We start from the raw sequence: 19,034 nt of genomic DNA, 5'->3' as shown, positions 1-19,034 counted from the left end.
AAACTGAAGTCGAAAATCAACTCGACAGGAAAATCAAAAGGGTAAGGTACTAAGGTCTGACGGAGGAGGCGAGTATAAGTCTAATTATCTAGTCGAGTTTTGTGAGAAAAACGGTCTAATACATAAAGACTAGTCCACCTTACTCACCTCAGTCTAATGGAGTAGCTCAACGGAAAAATAGAACCTTAAAAGAAATGATGAATGCTATGCTTTTAAGTTTTGGCCTATCTGATGATATGTGGGGGGAAGCAATTCTATCGACTTGTCATATTCTTAACCGTGTAACTCATAAGAAAATTGGTAAGACACCCTACGAGATTTGGAAAGGCTATCCTCCTAACCTGAGCTTCCTTAAGGTATGGGGGTGTTTGGTTAAAGTAGGTTTGCCTGACTTTAGAAGACCCACCGTTGGACCGAAAACCTATGATTGTGTTTTTATTGGTTATGCTTAAAATAGCTCTGCTTATCGTTTCATGTCTTTGAGTGATCGCTCTATATCTGAAGCTAGAGATGTTGTATTCTTTGAGCATGTTTTTCCATTACAGAAGAATGTTGTATCATCTCCTGGTTTACCTGTTACATCTAATGATATCTCTTCACATGCTAGTAGTAGCACTTCTATTGATCATATTGCTGAACCTAGAAGGACTAAGAGACCTAGATGTCCAAAGAACTTTGGAGCTGATTTTGTTTCAACTTTCTTTTTCGAACATGGATACACCTGTTTGTGCTAGTGATGAGTTTGTTTCAGCTTTTTTAATAGAAGATGATCCAAAAACGTATAATGAGGCAATGAAATCTATTGATGCTAACTTTTGGAAAGATGCTATTAAAAGTGAATTTGATTCTATTGTGTCTAATCAGACTTGGGAGTTGACTGATTTACCTAAAGGTAGTAAACCCATTACGAGTAAATGGATCTTTAAAAAGAAAATGAGACCTGACGGTACAATAGAAAGGTTCAAAGCTAGACTTGTGGTTAGAGGTTTTACACAAAAGAAAGATATTGAGTTTTTTGATACTTATTCTCCTGTGACTAAAATTTCGACTATAAGAACTCTTGTCGCCTTAGCTGTCATTCATAATCTTATTATTCATCAAATGGATGTTAAAACTGCTTTTTTGAACGGTGAACTAAGGGAAGAGATCTATATGTCGCAACCTGAAGGTTTTGTGGTTAAGGGTCAAGAGAATAAAGTGTGTAAACTGAACAAATCACTATATGGTCTAAAACGAGCACCTAAACAGTGGTATGAGAAATTTAACAACACTTTGGTAAGTAATAGCTATATGGTTAATAATTATGATTCATGTGTTTATTCAAAAATGATAGAATCTGATTGTGTGATTATATGCCTTTATGTTGATGACATGTTAATACTTCCTAATAATTTGGAGGTAATAATTAAAACCAAAGATTTTTTGTCATCACAATTTGAGATGAAGGACTTAGGAGAAGTTGATGTAATCCTAGGAGTTAAGGTTATTCGAAACTCTAATGGAATTTCTGTAAGTCAATCTCATTATGTGGAAAAAATGTTGAAAAAGTTTAACTGCTTTGATGAAGTGTCTGCTAGAACACCCTACGACGCCAGTATACCTTTATGTAAAAACTTGGGTAAGAGTGTTTCCCAAGAAGAGTATGCTAAAATCCTAGGTAGTGTGATGTTTCTTATGAACTGTACACATAACCCTAGTAGTGAACATTGAAATGCTCTTCGTCGTTTACTAAAATAGCTAAAAGGAACATCTGATTTATGTTTGCATTACGGTAAATTTCCTGCTCTGTTAGAAGGATATTGTGATGCAAATTGGGTTTCAGGTAACGATGAGATCTGTTCTAGTAGTGGTTATGTCTTCACCATGGGTGGAGGTGCTATATCGTGGAAGTCTACTAAACAGACTTGTATTGCACGCTCTACCATGAAGTTGGAGTTCATAGCTCTTGAGTTGGCAGGACAAGAGGTTGATTGGTTGAAAAATCTACTAGCAGATGTACCAGTGTGGGGTGGGGAGGACGACAGACTCCGGTCTCCTTATACTGTGACTCACAAGCAGCTATTGGTGTTGCTAAGAATAATGTCTATAATGCGTAGAAACTACACATTCGAATCAGGCACGCTGCAGTTAAACAACTCCTTGACAATGGAGTTATCGCTTTGGACTATGTGAAGTCCGAAAGCAATTTGGCTGATCCCTTTACTAAGGGGTTGACTAGGAGACTAGTCGTTGAGACGTCGAGGGAAATGGGGCTTAAGTTCTTAAGTCAAGAGTGACTAGGTCGCAAGCTTCTATTCCTATGGCGTAGTATGATTCATAACCTTAACGGTGGTGCTTTTGAGACTCACTTGATGAATTATACACAAGGTTGGACTTATGTCCTTAATGGCTCGTGTAAGAAGTGCTATTGAGAAGCACTTGAGCCACCTATGTAGGTGTGATGATCATAAAGACTGAGAAGTCTTGTGAACACATCTATAAGAACCGAGGTAAACGCATGGCTTTAAAGAGCGCGTTGCACTTTGGAATCGCGGAACGATCATATTTTGAAGGTATGATATGTGTTGTGGGGGTATCAACCGAAGCTCAGTTAGGAATTCAAATCGCAAGATATTCTCTCACTGTAAGTAAGTTGTTTCCTCATTTCGCTAACGTGTCAATTCAAATCGAAAGATATTGATACCTAAGTATCCAATCCTTCCTTTACCCAGAATTTTTCCTTCTTTGTCTCCGGCGCCCCTAGTGGGGGATTGTTGGAAATAGGGGCTTCTTGAGCCATTTCTATTTTTTCCAATGGTCCCACATTGGTGAGGAAAAGAGAGTTTCATGGTTTTATATAACTCCTCTTACCTTACACTATCACTAGTGGGTCAAGGGAGCCTTTTGTAGAGGCTTTGCGAGGTGCTTAATTCAGCTCGCACACGCGCGCGCGCCCCGTGCTCATGCCCGAGCCCTGCCCGGGTCCGGATTCGTGATTCGGGATTTGGCAATCGCCTGCGGCGGACTGTGCCTATCTTTTTGGGCCTGGACCGAGTTGATGTTTTTGTTTCTGATATGTTAATCTAACACTCAGTTTGTTTTAGTCAAATAATGCTGTTAGCGGGTGAGAGTCTCACTCCACGTTTCCAGCCTTGACTATTGCTTTGTAGGAGTCGGTTTTTGGCTCCCATAACTGCACTGATGAACTCTCTATATAGAGCCTCTCATCTGCACTTCAAAACACACATCAACTCTCTCCTCCCTCCCTTTCTTCTTCAATATTCCTATATCTTTTCTGGGTAATGTCTATCATCGTTCCAAAGCTCTTGGCCTCGAGTGGGCGAGTCTAAGCGCCGTAGTGTCAAACCTTGGGGAACTACCGGTAACTCCTGATCGCACCATGGTCGTACCGAAATAGTTTTCAAGGCAGTGACTCTCTTACCACGTCACTACGAATCGGGTTATAATTTTCTATTCTCTCTTTTTCATTGTTACTGCACTTTCGTGATAACACTGGATTAGTTTGATAAGCCTGAGATTACAAAATTGGAATGTCAAAATGTCGGATTATTAAACTTGTTCTATGAGCAATTTGATATTGGAAAGAGCTGCTCCTGATTGTGATTTGAGACGGGCTTGATATTAGTTGGTGCCTTGGTGGTTTCCATTTCTAATGGAGCCAAGGCTTCGTATTCTTTGGTTTTTAATTACGATGGAATAAAGCAAAATGACTTGCTAAATTAGGGCACTTCATTCATTATGAATTAGAACTCCTTGGTACAATTCGTGTGGCACTGAGGTAATGTTGTTCGGAAGTAGTCTCTCTGTTGTAAATACTGAGGTGAGGCTGCTTACATTGCACCACCCACCCCGCTATTTGCGGTAGTCCTTAAGACATTGATGTAATGTTGATGTTGTTGATATCAATCAGGGCTTTCCAGGATTCAACTTTTTGCAAGAATAGGATATATCCTTTTACCCCCTAGTTTTATTTTTGTCTTTCTGAATAGCATACTACAACTGACTAGCGATTTCAATTAACGAGTGATGAAACGATGGTTATTTATCTCAGGCCTTTATATTATTTATTGCAGGAGTATTGGGCTTCTGTTGGATGTGCTATTATGCAATGCAGCAACACAGAGGTGCTACTCTTGTATTCTTCATTTCTATCTACTGGTTGTGTGCCATGGATCTCTTGTAGCTATCTAAGCAGTAGTCCTTGCCCTTTTCAGGTTGGAGCTGGGACAATGAATCCTCTGACGTATCTTAGGGTCCTTGGTCCCGAGCCATGGAATGTTGCGTAAGTATGATTGTAAAACTCGTCATTCATTCTGTTCTTTATAGAGTTCCTCTAGATAATAGATCAGTCCCCTCACACTATGCTTTTGCATCTTTTTCACGTAATTGGTGTAGTGTTCTTGTTTGTCACATCCTATTTTCCCTTCTTGATATATTATGTAGAACTTTGACTTGCATCCTTATGTAGCAAATAAAGGTAAAAACACAGTTCCGAGGTACTTTGTTGCTTTTGGAGAATTTTTCCTCATAGTTGAATAAGTAGCACTATCTGATTCTAGGATAACTAAAGTGTATTTGCTGAACGTCGTACTACATTTTCTTTGTTGGTACATCTGCTATGTCCTTAAATCTTAAATGTGGAGTTTCAGACTAATGACCTTTAATACACTGTTTGTTAATCAGTTTGTGATAGCTTTGCTCACGTGCCAGTTTGGAAGATGTAAGAGATGATTGTTTGTTACACTGGAACAGCGAAATAAAAACTGAACTAAGCTATATGTGCAATGTATTTTTGGATGAAATTTGGCTTGAGAGAAAAATATTATGATTTTTACACAGCTGAAAGGAAAATTTATGGCCTTACATAAATTACATATGTGAAGTCTATTTAAGAATAGGAGGTTGTCACAAAGAGCCACGATAAACAAGTTGACATAGATTTTAATACTCTAGACCATAAAAGGAGTTTGGATATGGTGCAAGGTGGAAGATGTAACACTAACAATAAGTTGATCTACTATATGCACATTTTGGAAATTATTTTGGTGAAGCTAATATTAAGTTGGGTAAACAGGATCAGTAGGTCTACTGAACAAACAAAAGGCAGTAAAAAAAGGGAAGAAGGAAGTAAACCCTATGCACATTGCTAACCATGACAAATGCCACTGGATGAAGTTTTACTTGCATAGATTTTCATTCTTTCAAGAGGCTAATTTTGGAGCTAACATGACATGTCAAGCTAATTGTACGAGTATGACTCTCAGTCAAAAGAACTTCTGTCCAGTGGACTGAAGGGCAGAGTGAAAATAGTCTAAATAAAAAGATCATCATTTTAAAAATTGTTTGATTGTTTCTCATACATTATCTTCATGTCCTTACTCTATATGAGTATTACTTGATTGAGATCAAATTTTTGGAATTGATGCTTGGATATATTTATGATACTTGGTGATTTGGCGAGGGAGGTGTTAGGGGAATCTAAAGGGAATAGACCATCAAGTAAGGACACATCTTGGTGGAACAAGGAGGTGAGACAAGCGATAAAGACAAAACGTGAATGCTATAAGGTTTTGGGGAAATGCATGAGTGATGAGAACTTTGAAAAGTACAAGGAGGCCAGACGAGCCGCTAAAAAGGCAGTGTGGGATGCGAGGGCAAAAGTTAACCAAGAAGTGTATGCCAGGTTGGACACGAGAGAAGGAGAGAAGGATATCTATAAACTGGCTCGCATAAGAAACCAAAAGACGAGGGATATTGGGAGAGTTAGGTGTGTGAAAGATATGGACGACAAGGTTCTGGTTCAGGATAACAAAATAAAGGCTAGATGGAGTTCTTACTTTGATACTTTATTCAATGGACATCAAGAGCAAGGTTTTGGCGATGTAGAAGTAACACCAAGCATGGTTAATCGGGAATTTGTGCGTAGAATACAAAAGAGTGAAGTTAGAAAGGCGTTAAGGAAGATGGGGTCAAAGAAAGCAGAGGGACTGGATGGTATACCCATAGAAGTTTGGAGGTGCTTCGGGGAGAAAGGAATCGAATGGGTAACCATGCTCTTCAACAAGATTTGGAGGAGCAACAAGATGCCATCAGCTTGGAGGAGAAGCACTCTTGTCCCTTTGTACAAGAACAAAGGTGATGTTCAAGAGTGTTCCAATTATCGGGGAATTAAACTTATGATTCATACGATGAAGTTATGGGAGCGGATAATCGAGCAAAGGCTTAGGAGATGTGTAGACATCTCGGATAACCAATTTGGATTTATGCCCGCGAGATCGACTATGGATGCGATTTTTATCATGAGATAGTTGATGGAACACCATCGGGACAAGAAGAAGGACTTGCATATGATTTTTATTGACTTGGAAAAGGCATATGATAGGGTACCAAGAGAAGTGCTTTGGTGGGCTTTGGCGAGAAAGGGTGTTGTCTCGAAAATATATTGACCTCATAAAGGACATGTATGAGGGGGCTAATGCAAGTGTTCGCACTAATGTTGGGAGAACGAAAGAATTTCCCATTACCATCGGGGTGCATCAAGGTTCGGCACTTAGTCCTTTTCTCTTTGCTATAGTTATGGATGAGTTGACAAGGGATATTCAGGACGACATCCCTTTGTGTATGATGTTATCGTGTTGATTGATGAGACAAAAGAGGGGGTGGAGAGAAAGTTGGAATTGTGGAGGCATACTTTAGAGACTCGTGGGTTTAGGCTGAGCAGGAGTAAGGCCGAGTATGAGGCGGGGAGTATTATTTTCGATGGGGATGTTGTTGAGGGGTCAGATTTCTTCAGATATCTAGGATCTATTATTCAAAAAGATGGGGAGTTAGACGGAGATGTAGCTCACAGAATTAAAGCGCGATGGTTGAAATGGAAGAGTGCTTCAGGGTTTTTATGCGATAAAGATATGCCCCAAAGATTAAAGGGAAAATTTTATCGCACGACAATTAGGCCTGCCTAACTTTACGGTTCCGAGTGTTGGGCCGTGAAACATTGTCACATTCAAAAGATGAGTGTGGCGGAGATGCGTATGTTAAGGTGGATGTGCGGACATACAAGGAAAGATCGATTAAGGAATGAGGTGATTAGGGAAAAGGTAAAAGTGTCGCTAATAGAGGACAAGATGATGGAAAATCGACTAAGATGGTTTGGCCATGTGAGAAGGAGACCTATGGACGCTCCAGTTAGGAGGCTGGAGACTTGGAGAACAGAAAAGGTCCCTAGAGGTAAAGGGAGACCGAGACAGACATGGTTGAGAGTGATAGAGTACGATATGAGATTTCTGGGGCTTGAGGAGAGTATGGTGATGGAGAGGGCACAATGGAGGGAAATGATACATGTGGATTTTTAGTATTTGATGTTTTTTGACATATTTAGTGTTTTTATTTAATTTTTAAGAAAATTATTTGTTCTTCTCTCCTTTATTGCACTTTTTTTACCAACCACTTTCTTATATATTTTACTTGGTTTACTTTTAAGGCATTCCGGATCCTTAATTCTATTTCGGTTTTCAAAATCATTTTAATCTTTTCTCTCGATTTAAATTTTAAGTTTTTATAAAAAAAATCCGGAATTCGAATTTTAAAACCCTGTAAGTTTACCTTAACTTTGTATTACATTTTCGCTCTCCCTTTTTTTTTTTTTTTTTTTTTTTTTTTTTTTTTCATTTTCCCCTTTTCTATTCGCATTTTGAGGTGTGCGTTCACCTAGTTCTAAAGGATGATTCATGCCAGCCGACCCAAATCATTTTGGGATTAAGGCTCTGATGTTGTTGTTGTTATTGTAGTCATTTATGACTATTTTCTTATCATTGACACTTAAAATTTCATGCAAAAGGTATGTAGAACCTAGCATACGGCCTGATGATAGTCGGTACGGGGAAAATCCAAACCGTCTTCAGCGTCATACCCAGTTTCAGGTGAATCTTCTATGCATGTATTCTGTATTCACCAAAAGACCAATGAACTCATGGAAATGCTATGTCTCCTTTGATGAATTTGACACAAATTCCTGCTTGAATAATGATGTCAGGTAATTTTGAAGCCAGATCCTGGAAATTCTCAAGACCTCTTCATCCGGAGCTTGTCTGCATTAGGTTGCGATTCATTCGGCCTTTTCTTCTGTGCTTGATCTTCGATTTACGAAGTCTATTGCCTGTGCGTATGTGTGCGTTTTTTTAGAGGTGTTATTACTTGACTTATGCTTTCGGTACATCTGATGCTTGCCCGACAACCTGTCACCTGTGCAGTTGCAGGTGTTTTTTGATGAAATTTTTGCCTTAATTTTGATTGTTGACGTGACATACGATCAAATTGCCATTTGAGCTAAAGTTCTGAGTTACCTGGATAGTAGTGAACATTAAACTCAAGCAATGCTTTTGTTTCGTGTTAATGATTCCCCAAATGGCAATTCAAGCCGAGGCTTCGGTTTTGGTGATGTGACTGTAATCGAGTCATGTATTTGATTTCTATAAGATACTTAGGACTTGGTCTTTAGTGTGTTTTCTACGTTGATCTCAAACATCTTAAGTCTAAGTTCTCCGTCTTATTTTCATTTCAGGTGTTAATGTCAATGACCATGACATACGGTTTGTGGAAGATAACTGGGAAAGTCCGGTAATATCATGCTTTATAAATCAAGTGCTAGTTGAATTTATTCATAATGACGCAGATGTTGGAAGAGTACTTTGTGATTGTAATATTAACACTTATTCACTTCTCTTCAGGTTCTTGGTGCCTGGGGATTGGGCTGGGAAGTTTGGATGGATGGGATGGAGATCACCCAATTTACTTACTTCCAGCAGGTAATTATTCCGTCTTACTTTAGTATTACTCCGTATCATTTATGCTAAATACATCCACACAAATTACCCTACCCTTTCGGCTTACTACTGATTTCAGTTAATTTACTTGACATTTTACATTTTTTGCTTTGGGAAGATCATGACATAGGATCTGTAATTTATCCAATCCCCCATAACATTAAGAAAAAATTGGGTACTTTATGTAGGACTTGAGTTGCTTGCTCTATGTGACTGCATATTAAGTTGAACATTTAAAAGTGAACTTCTTATCTAGATAGGGAGCCAGGCTTCTTTCAAATGTTATATCTATTTTGGCAGACAGAATTATCACCTTGATGTGGAGACTCTAAAGTGCATGTGAATTTGACACCCTTAACTTTAAAACGGCATCCTTAACTGACGGTTGAAAATATATTTTACAATGTCCACCTTTATCTATTTTTTTTTCATCGCCGTATGCTCTGTGTGTGTGTGTGTGTGTAATCTTGTGCACTGTCTATGTGTGTATGTGTGCCTGAAATTTTTGTATGTTACTTCTAGGCTGGAGGTATTCCGTTGTTGCCGGTCTCTGTTGAAATCACATATGGACTTGAGCGAATCCTCATGCTTCTTCAGGTCTGTTTAGCTGTTTGGTCTTCCACAGTTCTGCTCTATATGTTTCTGAGGTTTGTCTTTGTCTGCTGACTGCTGGCAGGGAGTTGATCATTTTAAGAAGATTCAGTATGCTGATGGTATCTCCTATGGAGAACTGCTCTCAGAAAATGAGTAAATACCTCAGTTCCTTTCATGTTTTTCATAGTATAAAGCCTGTATAAATGAAAATTTTCTATATCTACAAGCCACAGTTGTCCTCAAAGTCAGTATGCAGGATACAAAGTAATTATCGCCTTATCGGTTCTTTTTTGGCTGCTTACTTGCTTTGTTGTTCTTTTTATCGGTAGTTCAGTATGCACCAGGAGTCCAGGACTAGACACTAGCTCTTAATGTGCTATTGTTGGTCTCCGTGCTTTCATAGGGAATATGTTTTATCAAATGACCCCCGTTTTCTTGTCACAGAATAGGGGCCTTTACTAGGATAATGTCTTTGTATGTTACTCCATCCAATCAAGTGCAATATTCCCATATCTTAAAATATGTGAGGGAAATATTGAAATCTGGAAAGATTGGATTGCAGGGAGAATTTTTGTGTACATTTCATTTGACCATTTAATGGTGTTGTATGTTTTGCCTCTATTTGACCTATGCTGTTGCTTTGTTTATCAGTTTATGAACTTTAAGTTTATATTTCAGGAAGGAAATGAGTGCGTATTATCTGGAGCACGCCAATGTTGATCATATTCAAAAGCATTTTGATTTTCATGAGGAAGAAGCTCGCTGCCTGCTCGAACTGGGCCTGGCAATCCCTGCGTATGTCCTTTATGCTGACTGCAAGTGTGATTTATATCATTCTTGAATCTTGATAGTAAATATAGTCACTGAAACTTACATGAATATTAAATGTGCTAGGTATGATCAGCTTCTGAAGACGTCTCATTGTTTCAATATCTTAGATTCTAGAGGTTATGTTGGCGTAACTGAACGTGCTCGTTATTTTGGCAGAATGCGTAGGTGAGTAGATTTGTTTCGTTACTCTTCAATAACTTTAACTGATGTGCCTTACTTTTTTGGGACTGTTAGTGCGGGCTCTCAGTGTCATCCTTGACATGATGCTGTTCTTGTCCTATGTAAGCCGTTATTAGTTTCCTTCCACAAATCTGACACTGTTTTAGTGTTCCAGTAGACTCACTTTCCAGTTATCTTTTCTTTTGTTTATATATTTGTTATCATTTTGAAAGGATGAAAGTGGGTGTATTCATTTTGTAGTCAGGGTGGAAGCTGTTTGGCAGTGTACAGTGCATATTCATTGCATACTGTTATCCTTGCTTCAAATACTTGAATAATGAATACTACATTGTTTATATCAATTTGAGGAAAGTGCTTTTATCATTTGGCTCGGGATCTTGTAGCCACCTGTGCAGCTGTTCTATGTCATCATGCACTCTAGAAAAAATTGTTATAGGAACACTAGACAACTAGACAGTTTCTTGATTTTGCCTGTGAAGTCCAAGAGGCAACAACATATATCTTCAGATAATTCACATTCTTGCCGTGTTTTTAGCATGATTTTTTTTCTCCAGTTTAGCTCGTCAATGTGCACAATTGTGGCTAAACACAAGGGAGTCTCTTGGACACCCTCTGGGTGTTGCGCTTGAGGGTGGTTCTCTTATCTGCCCCAGTGAGGCCGTGCGGTCTGCAGTAAAAAAGGTTGGTGTGCATGTTCAAGGTTCATTGATTGTTAGCTTTCCCTTAATTTTGCAGTTTGATGCAGCTGCCTGGGGTACTGCCTCTGATTCCGAATTTTTGTGCAATTATAGATGTCAGTAGAGCCACGGGTGTTTGTCCTTGAAATTGGAACAGAAGAATTACCACCCCAAGATGTAGCTTATGCAAGTAAGCAGGTTTGGTTCTATTGGTTCTTTTGGCTCCTTGATTTCTTTCCAATCAATGATGAAATTTTCATCTGTCTTTCTGAACTTCTATTACTCCAAATCTTCCATCATTATAAATTTGGAGCTTGATACTTCTAGTTTTCCTTATTATTTGGTATCCTTATTATTTGGTATCCGTCTGTGGGGAGTGATACTAAAAGCTAGTCACCTACCTTTAAAAAAAAAAAAAAAAAAAAAAAACCATTCAGCGAGCTAAGAAGATGTCAAAGCAACAAGAAACTGTGAGTGAAGGAACTGCATTCTTCCAGGATGACACGTTCGCATTCGAGATCGGTCCTCCGGCCGAGTCATCGACACGGCATACGGATGCCGAAAGAGCCGGGAACACCGCCGCCACCGACCAAGTCACTATCATGGGACATGTGGTCGATGCAGCCAAACTAAAGCTATTCCTGGACCCGATGGGTAGACGCCGATCACCCCCGTCACGACGACGGTGACGGCGGCAAGCATCCACAGGTGACCAGGCCCATAAAGTGACTCCGAACAACTTGTCCGGAGCGATCAAGGAGCCGGGCGTGCTAAAACGCCGCCAGAGCCCGTGGTGCCGGGCGACACCGAGTCCTTCCCACTCGCGGGAGGACAGCGTCGCCCGGCAACGAGGCCACCCCCGAAGGAATGAAAGAAGTCCGACTCACCAAAGTCGGACAACAAGAAGCCCTTCCCGCCAGAGGGAGAGAAGCCAGACTAAGGTTGCGAGGAGCCGATCGCCGCGTGTCATTCGACATGTGGTCGACACCCCCCTCGCACTATGTCCTCGAGATCCCCGTGCCGACTAAACCGAAATCGCCGCCCTTATCATACAAAGGGGATACGACCCAACCGACTACGCGAGACTTTCGAGTCGTATACGTCGGTATGGGAGCACTGACGAGGTGTGGTGCCGAGTCTTCCCAACGACCCCGTACGGGATGGCTCGGAGTTGGTACAAGGACTACCTAATGGCTCGGATCTTCGTTATGCCGACCCGAGAGACAATTTCATGCCCCAATACGCTTGCAACAAGAGAAGGGCCGTGGTGACATCGACCTCTTAACTATCCGACGGGGAGGACGAGTCCTCCGAGCTACGTGAAAAGATTCGACGCTAAGGTTCAGATCCGTGAGCCGAACACCGAATCGGCGGCCTTCGCGCCGATGAAAGGCCTCCCGAAAGGCGAGTTCAAAAACGAGCCGATCAAGTGCGAAGACCTCAACTTAGACTCCACCAGAAAGATGGCCGACCGAGCCGTAAAGGTGGAAGACTATCACAAAACCTGGGTAGGCCACGGTGAAGCCGGGCATCCAGAGAGGAAGAGCGCCGGAGAACATAGATGAAGGTCGCCGTGACGGAACAGTCACTACCGAGAGATTTAATAGAAAAAAGACACTCGGCGAGCGCCGGGGAGTTCGGGACCGTACAACCGAAGCGGTGACAGTAGTCTCACCCCCCGGTCGCATCTCCGCCGAGGTCTTTACCCTAAGCAAGAATGATGGACGAGTGGGCAAGACCCCAAGGCGAGGGGGACGGTGACGCAAGCCGGTTTTGCGAGTACCACGCCACACCGCCACCAAACCGACAACCGCCGACATCCGAGGAACGCCATCGAAGAGCTAATCCGAAAGGGGAGTCTCGAAGTATGTAGCCGGAGGCCCAGAACGAGCGCCGACGGGGCGAATAGAAAATCGTATTCCGGCGGATGGGAGTGATCCAGGTTGTCATTACCTGGGAAACGAGAACGGTGGGTCACTAATGGGCACAAACGACACCTAAATGAGTTATACCAAGCCATCAACTTTGTGGCCAAAACAGCGATCCCCGCTTCCACCATCCCCGATATAACCATTGGAAAGAAGGACTACGAGGGAGTCGTCGACCCGCACAGCGACCCGCTCGTAGTCCACCTAGATATAGCCAACCACTTGGTCAAAAGGTGCCTGATTGACACAGCGCCTACACGAACATCATGTTCGTGGAGTGCTTTCTTAATCTCTGGTCAAGATGGAGACCGAGCCCCCGCACTAACCCGCTTATACAGCTTCTCCGGGGCCTACCCAGTACCCCGGGGGTCAATCGGGGATCGCCGGTGATGTTCGGCCAAGGGACGCGGCTAAAAATGTTTTTTCCGAGTTCGTGGTTATCGATGGTTCGCCCGCCACAATGTTCTCATAAAGCCGAGTCACTTTGAGCGAGGTCGATGCAGGTGATGTCCATCCGGGCCTTGACATTGATGTACGTCTCGGACCGGGGGGAAGCACAAAAGCTCATCTCAAAGGACGAGAGAGATGAAATAGTCAATATCCAAGTGTCGGTCGGGGGTGCAACATGCAATCCCTCAAAGTGGCGAAGAAGTCGGAGAAAGGGAAGAGCCCATCCTCGGCAGAACGCGAACCGACGGATACTAATGTCGCGTGACGGTCGAAGGAGCCGAGACCGAGGAAGTGGAAATTGACCCGCAGCGCACCGTGAATCGTCGGTGTCGACACGGAGCCAAAATTCGTAGCCGATCTCCTGACCTGCCGAGGAAGGACAAAGATGTCTTCGCATACTCGCCGAGATGCCGGGCGTGAGCCGGAGGTTATCGTTCACAAGCCGAACGTACTCTCCACCGCTCGGCACGGTCAAGCGGAAGATGAGGAACTCCTCTACCGAGAAGGATGAGGCCATCAAAGTGAAGTAGACAAACTACTAGCGGCGGGCTTTATCACGCCTTGTACTTACCCCGAGTGGCTAGCAAATGTTGTAATGGTGAGGAAATCGTCAGGGCGTGGAGGATGTGTGTTGATTTTACCAATCTTAATAAAGCGTGCCCTAAAGATTGCTATCCCTTGCCTCGAATAGATAGTTTAATTGACGCCACGGGCAACAGCTACACTATGCTAAGCTCTTCGAAGACGCCTTCTCGGGTATCATCGGTATTCACGGCCGAGGAAGACATGCCTAAGTGCGCATTCATCACCATTCACGCACATTCACGTATAAAATGATGTCGTTCGGTTCGGCGCAACTTACACTAGGTGGTGGACAAAGTGTTCCAAGATAAAAAGGGCGAAACATCGAGGCTTACGTCGACGATGCTATTGTAAAAAGCAAGTCTGACAGCGAGCACTTAGCCGATTTAAGCGAAACATTTTGTTCACTAAGGAAATATGAAATGAAGCTTAACCCAAAGAAATGCAACTTCGGTGTCCGGGCCGACAAGTTCCTCGGCGTGCTTGTCGGTGCCGGGGAATTGATGCCAATCCGGAGAAAGTCCAAGCAATACTAGACTCACCGGAGCCGAGAAATCGAAAAGAGGTTATGATCATCGACCGGGAAGGATGGCGGCTCTCGCCCGCTTCATCTCTGTCACCGACAAGAGCACTCCGTTCTTTAAAGTCTTTGAAGGGGAATAAAGACTTTAGTGGAGGGAGGAATAGAGCACGGCTGTGCAAATCGAAAGCCTACCTTCGACACTACCGACCCCGTCTGTGCCGACGCCGGGGAGACGCTTATATCTATACTTAGCAGTTACCTCGCCACGGCCCAAGGCTGTAATCGTCGTGGAAGAAAATAAGCAAAGAACACCCAATTTACTTTATCACCATACACATCGCCGCGAAAGAAATTACCCACTAATCGAAAAGGACCCTCGCCGTCGTCATTGCCGCAAGGAAGCCGAAACCCTACTGGACGCACATCCCGTGACGGTCTTAACCGACCAGCCATTGGAGAAAGCATTAGAAAAATTCGAAAAATCCGGCAGACTTATCAAACGGGCAAAGTGAGCTCTCCGGCTTTGGCATTCAAGTCATGCCGAGGCCTTCGATAAAGGGCAAGCGCTTGCAGACTTCCTGGCCGAGTGCACATATCAAGAAGAATCACATCCCAGCGTGTGGGAAGTGTATACCGACGGTTCCTCCACGGCGAACAGCTCAGAGCCGCATCCTTATCATCACCCTAACGGAGACGAGTTTGAGTACGCCCAAGTTTACCTTCTCGACCTCAAATAACGAATCCGAATACGAGGCGGTGATAACCGGAGTCGAGTTAGCTAGAGCCGCCGGACGGAGCACATTGTGTTGAAAACAGACTCACTCTTAGTGACTAATCAAATTCGAGGAGAGTATGAGACTCGAGACGATGGGATGGTAAGGTACCTGGAAAGGGTAAAAGGTGACACCTCAAAATTGAAATCTTTCCAAATACGGTGCATCCCTGTGTCCGAGAACAACCGAGCCGACGCTCTCTCAAACTCGCTTGGATTCAAGCATCAAAAATGTCGGTCGAACCGTCTTTGGTGGATATCGGAATGCTAAAAGCATCACCGAGACCGTCGACGTACGGTGGGCTTACATCGAAACCGAGACGACGTGGATGAATCCGATAATGAAATACAAGCTGACAAAAGAGTTGCCGGAGGACCGCACTCTGTCTCAGAAGATAAGAAGGATCGCCGCAAGGTACTTAGTGTTCGAAGGAGAATTGTACGTAAGGTCCGTAATAAGACCACTTGAAATGTGTCGGCCAGTACCCGACGCGGAGCTTATATCGACAGAGATTCACGAAGGCATCTGCAGTGACATCACGTGGGGCGAGAACGCTAGCCCACAAAGCTCTCCGAGCCGGCTACTTCGGCCTACCATGCCGAAAGATTCCAGGGCAAAACCAAGAAGCGCAAGAATTGTCGATGCATGCTCCAGAATACACGCACCTTCCCGAGACCCGGCCGATTTTAGTCCCGTACCATTTGCACAGTGGGGGATGGATTTATTAGGACCATTTCCGACGGCCCCCGGAGGAAGGAAGTACCTGATTGTCGTCGTTGACTACTTCACCAAACGGGTCGAGGTGTCGCGGTGCTGCCGCCAAGACCACGACAGTACCGTAAGAAAGGTGATTTGGGAGAACATCATAACTCGTTTTGGGTTACCCAAGTCATTGTATTTGATCACGGCCGAGAGTTTTGGAGCGACATGGTGATGAATTGGTTGGAAGAGCTCGGTATCAAATTTGCATACTCCTCCGTCCGCCACCCTCGAGCAACGGGAAGGCGGAGGCGACTAATAAAACAATACCGAACGGGTTGAAGAAGAAGGTTGAAGATCTAAAGGGAAGACGGGTCGATGAACTACTCAAGGCGTCCTGTGGTCCCTTCGAACCCACGAGAAAGAAGCAACAGTGGTACAATCCATTCCACCTAGTCTATGGGTCCGAGGCCGTCCCGCTAATTGAAGCGGTGCGGTGCCAACATTCGTAACGCAAACCTTTGACCCGATCGAAAATGAAGAAGGCCCGAGAGCCTCCCTGCACGGTCGAAGAAAGTCGAGATACGGCACGGCTCAACTTGGCAAAAAGATATCAAAAACCGAATGAGAATAACATACAACCGTAGGGTCCACAAAAGGGACTTAAGAGTAGGAGATCTAGTCTTGAGAAAGTCGGCCGCAACCAACAAAGGAAACATCCATGGTAAGATGACGGCCAATTGGGAGGGACCCTACAGGGTGGTTGAAGAAATGAGGCCGGGACATACCGCCGACAGACATGGAGGGTGTGCTCTAATGAGCCACCGGAATACGTACAACCTTAGGAAGTATTTCGTATAGCAATGAGGTGTCCGAGACCGTTGTGGGCACCCCAACGCGTGATTATATCTTATGAAGAGTGATCCAAGTTTTCCATCGAAATGCTTGTCCCCTCCGTAGTCGTACCAAAAAAGACGCCACGCCAAAGCCGGCAACATTAGTAGACGCCACTGGCCAAAGCCGGTCCTTACTACAAATGCGATTGATACTCGCGAAAGCGACCAACATGCTTAAGAACGTATAAATACAATTGAGAAACGCAATCTGATCGCCCCGCCAATCCGGAGTGGCAGAGGAAGCGATCAATATGTCTATAGATACGAATGCAGTCGAGCCATAACCTCGATTGCCTCGGCCAAAGCCGCGAGTGATGGGGAAACGACCGATATGCTAACATGTTTACAACAGCAGTTGGGAAGCGCAAATCTGACCGCCTCGGCCAAAGCCGGGTGTGGAGGAGGAAGCGACCGACATGCCAACATGTTGCTAAGCAAATTGGGAAACGTGAACCTTGCTACCTCGGCCTTTTCAGGTGCAGCAAAGGACACGACCAATATGCTAAAAACGTTTTAAGTACAGTTGAGATACGCAATCTAACTGCCTCGGCCAAGCCGAAGGTAAAACGAAAAAGCGCTCAATATGTTTAAAAAAACGTAAGAAGACAACTGAATGGAGGATGAGATCAAAGCCTCGGCCAAGCCGAGGGCAAATAAACAAACTTTATTAAAAATGTTTACAAGTGAGGCAAAACAAAGTCGATGGCCGTCCTCATAGGGATAGCCTAAACATAACCTACCAAAATTTAACAAAAAAAGAAGGAACAACAAAAGATTACAACATTAAGACATGAAGCGCCAAAAGGATGGCAGGGAGGAAAGGCTCGATAGTTGGCCCCGAACCAAGGCCGTCCGAAGGGCCGGTGAATCGGTGACGACCGCCCGTCTCCCTATGCTTGTTCTTTGCTGCCGCCACCGATAAGCAGAGCAAAAAAAGATCACCAACGGTGGGCGGCCCAGAGGACGACTTGGCGCCTTCACTTGCCTTTGCCCTCTCGGCCTCCTCTAACCTCCTTCACCTTATCATCGGGCCGCCTTGGCCGCAGCCTTCCCGAGCGGCCTTCGCCGCCTTCGCCTCGGCCGCGGCCTTGGCCTCCGTAGCGGCCCGCCTTCTCATCCAAGCTTCGTCAAAATCTTGCCACGGAAAGGTGCCTTCGGGAAGGAGCTCTTTAATCGCATCCCCTGGTAGCATCTTGACTTGGTCCCTGCACGCACATATTTCGGGGATGATGACGGTTTTAAGCATCTCAATATCCTTCTCCCTCTGAGTAAGGATAGCCTTTGTGCCCTTATGCTCCTTCGCCTCGGCCCAAACGCAGGACTTCCATCTTTCCCTCTCGCTCAACCATGGCCTTATAACCACCCTCAAGCTTGTTTCTCTCCTCCGCATGACTTAGCGGCATCGCCCAACGCAGACTCATCCTTAGCTCTCTCGGCCAGACCACCTTCTCGGCGTCCTCCTTAAGCTTTCGCTCGGCGAGGAAGTCCTTCATGGTGGCCAGGAAGTCCTTCTTCGTCCTCTCGGCCTCCTTCCTTCCAGCGCAAGCTCAAGCCTAAGCCGTTCGAGCGTAGGGCGATTTGAGCTACGAGCTTTTCTTGCTCGATAAGATGAGTCTTGGCTAGTTCACCCACTTCACCACCTTTTGTCCAACCTTACGCCGTCCGCCCTGAGCCGAACGGGAGGAAACCTTCTCGGACGAGGAGTCGGCGGCGGCATTTTTGTCGCCCGTCTCGCACAAGTTCGCTTCTCCAATTGTCGTTCGGTGAGAACAACGGTGGCGACGGCCGATCTAAAAAACCAGATAAAGCGTCCATGTCAACATTCATCGACATATCGAAAGCCTGTCATCAGGAATGCATAAGAAAAGGAACCTGCTAAATCCGAGCCATGGGTTAGATCCGTACCAGTCCTGGCCTTCTTGGATTGAGGGCCGGCTGACCCCACCTCTTTCCCTGCCTCGGTAACAGCAGCAGCAGGCGATGTTTCTTTCCTCTTACCAGAGGGAGGAGGACCCTCCAGAACGGTGATGTCCTCGTCAACATTGACGACCACCTTATCCTTTTGGACTACGGGGATTG

At 44.3% G+C, this 19,034-nt stretch overlaps 1 protein-coding gene across 1 annotated transcript in view; it reads left to right on the top strand.

The window, feature by feature from the left end:
* The window catches only part of LOC141633152 (glycine--tRNA ligase, chloroplastic/mitochondrial 2-like), a 43,253-nt gene that overhangs the window by 11,080 nt on the left and 13,139 nt on the right, over positions 1–19,034 (top strand). The window contains exons 2-13 of the mRNA XM_074445614.1: positions 4,074–4,124; positions 4,215–4,282; positions 7,838–7,919; positions 8,033–8,096; positions 8,561–8,616; positions 8,727–8,804; positions 9,345–9,419; positions 9,499–9,569; positions 10,095–10,211; positions 10,311–10,412; positions 10,982–11,108; positions 11,219–11,302. Coding sequence (XP_074301715.1) covers positions 4,074–4,124; positions 4,215–4,282; positions 7,838–7,919; positions 8,033–8,096; positions 8,561–8,616; positions 8,727–8,804; positions 9,345–9,419; positions 9,499–9,569; positions 10,095–10,211; positions 10,311–10,412; positions 10,982–11,108; positions 11,219–11,302 — 975 coding nt within the window. The remainder of the gene's footprint in view (positions 1–4,073; positions 4,125–4,214; positions 4,283–7,837; positions 7,920–8,032; positions 8,097–8,560; positions 8,617–8,726; positions 8,805–9,344; positions 9,420–9,498; positions 9,570–10,094; positions 10,212–10,310; positions 10,413–10,981; positions 11,109–11,218; positions 11,303–19,034) is intronic.

The sequence above is a fragment of the Silene latifolia genome, chromosome Y, assembly GCF_048544455.1.
Source record: "Silene latifolia isolate original U9 population chromosome Y, ASM4854445v1, whole genome shotgun sequence".
NCBI lineage: Eukaryota > Viridiplantae > Streptophyta > Magnoliopsida > Caryophyllales > Caryophyllaceae > Silene > Silene latifolia.
The sequence above is the reverse complement of the archived record's forward strand: the minus strand, read 5'-3'. Positions and strand labels throughout refer to the sequence as shown.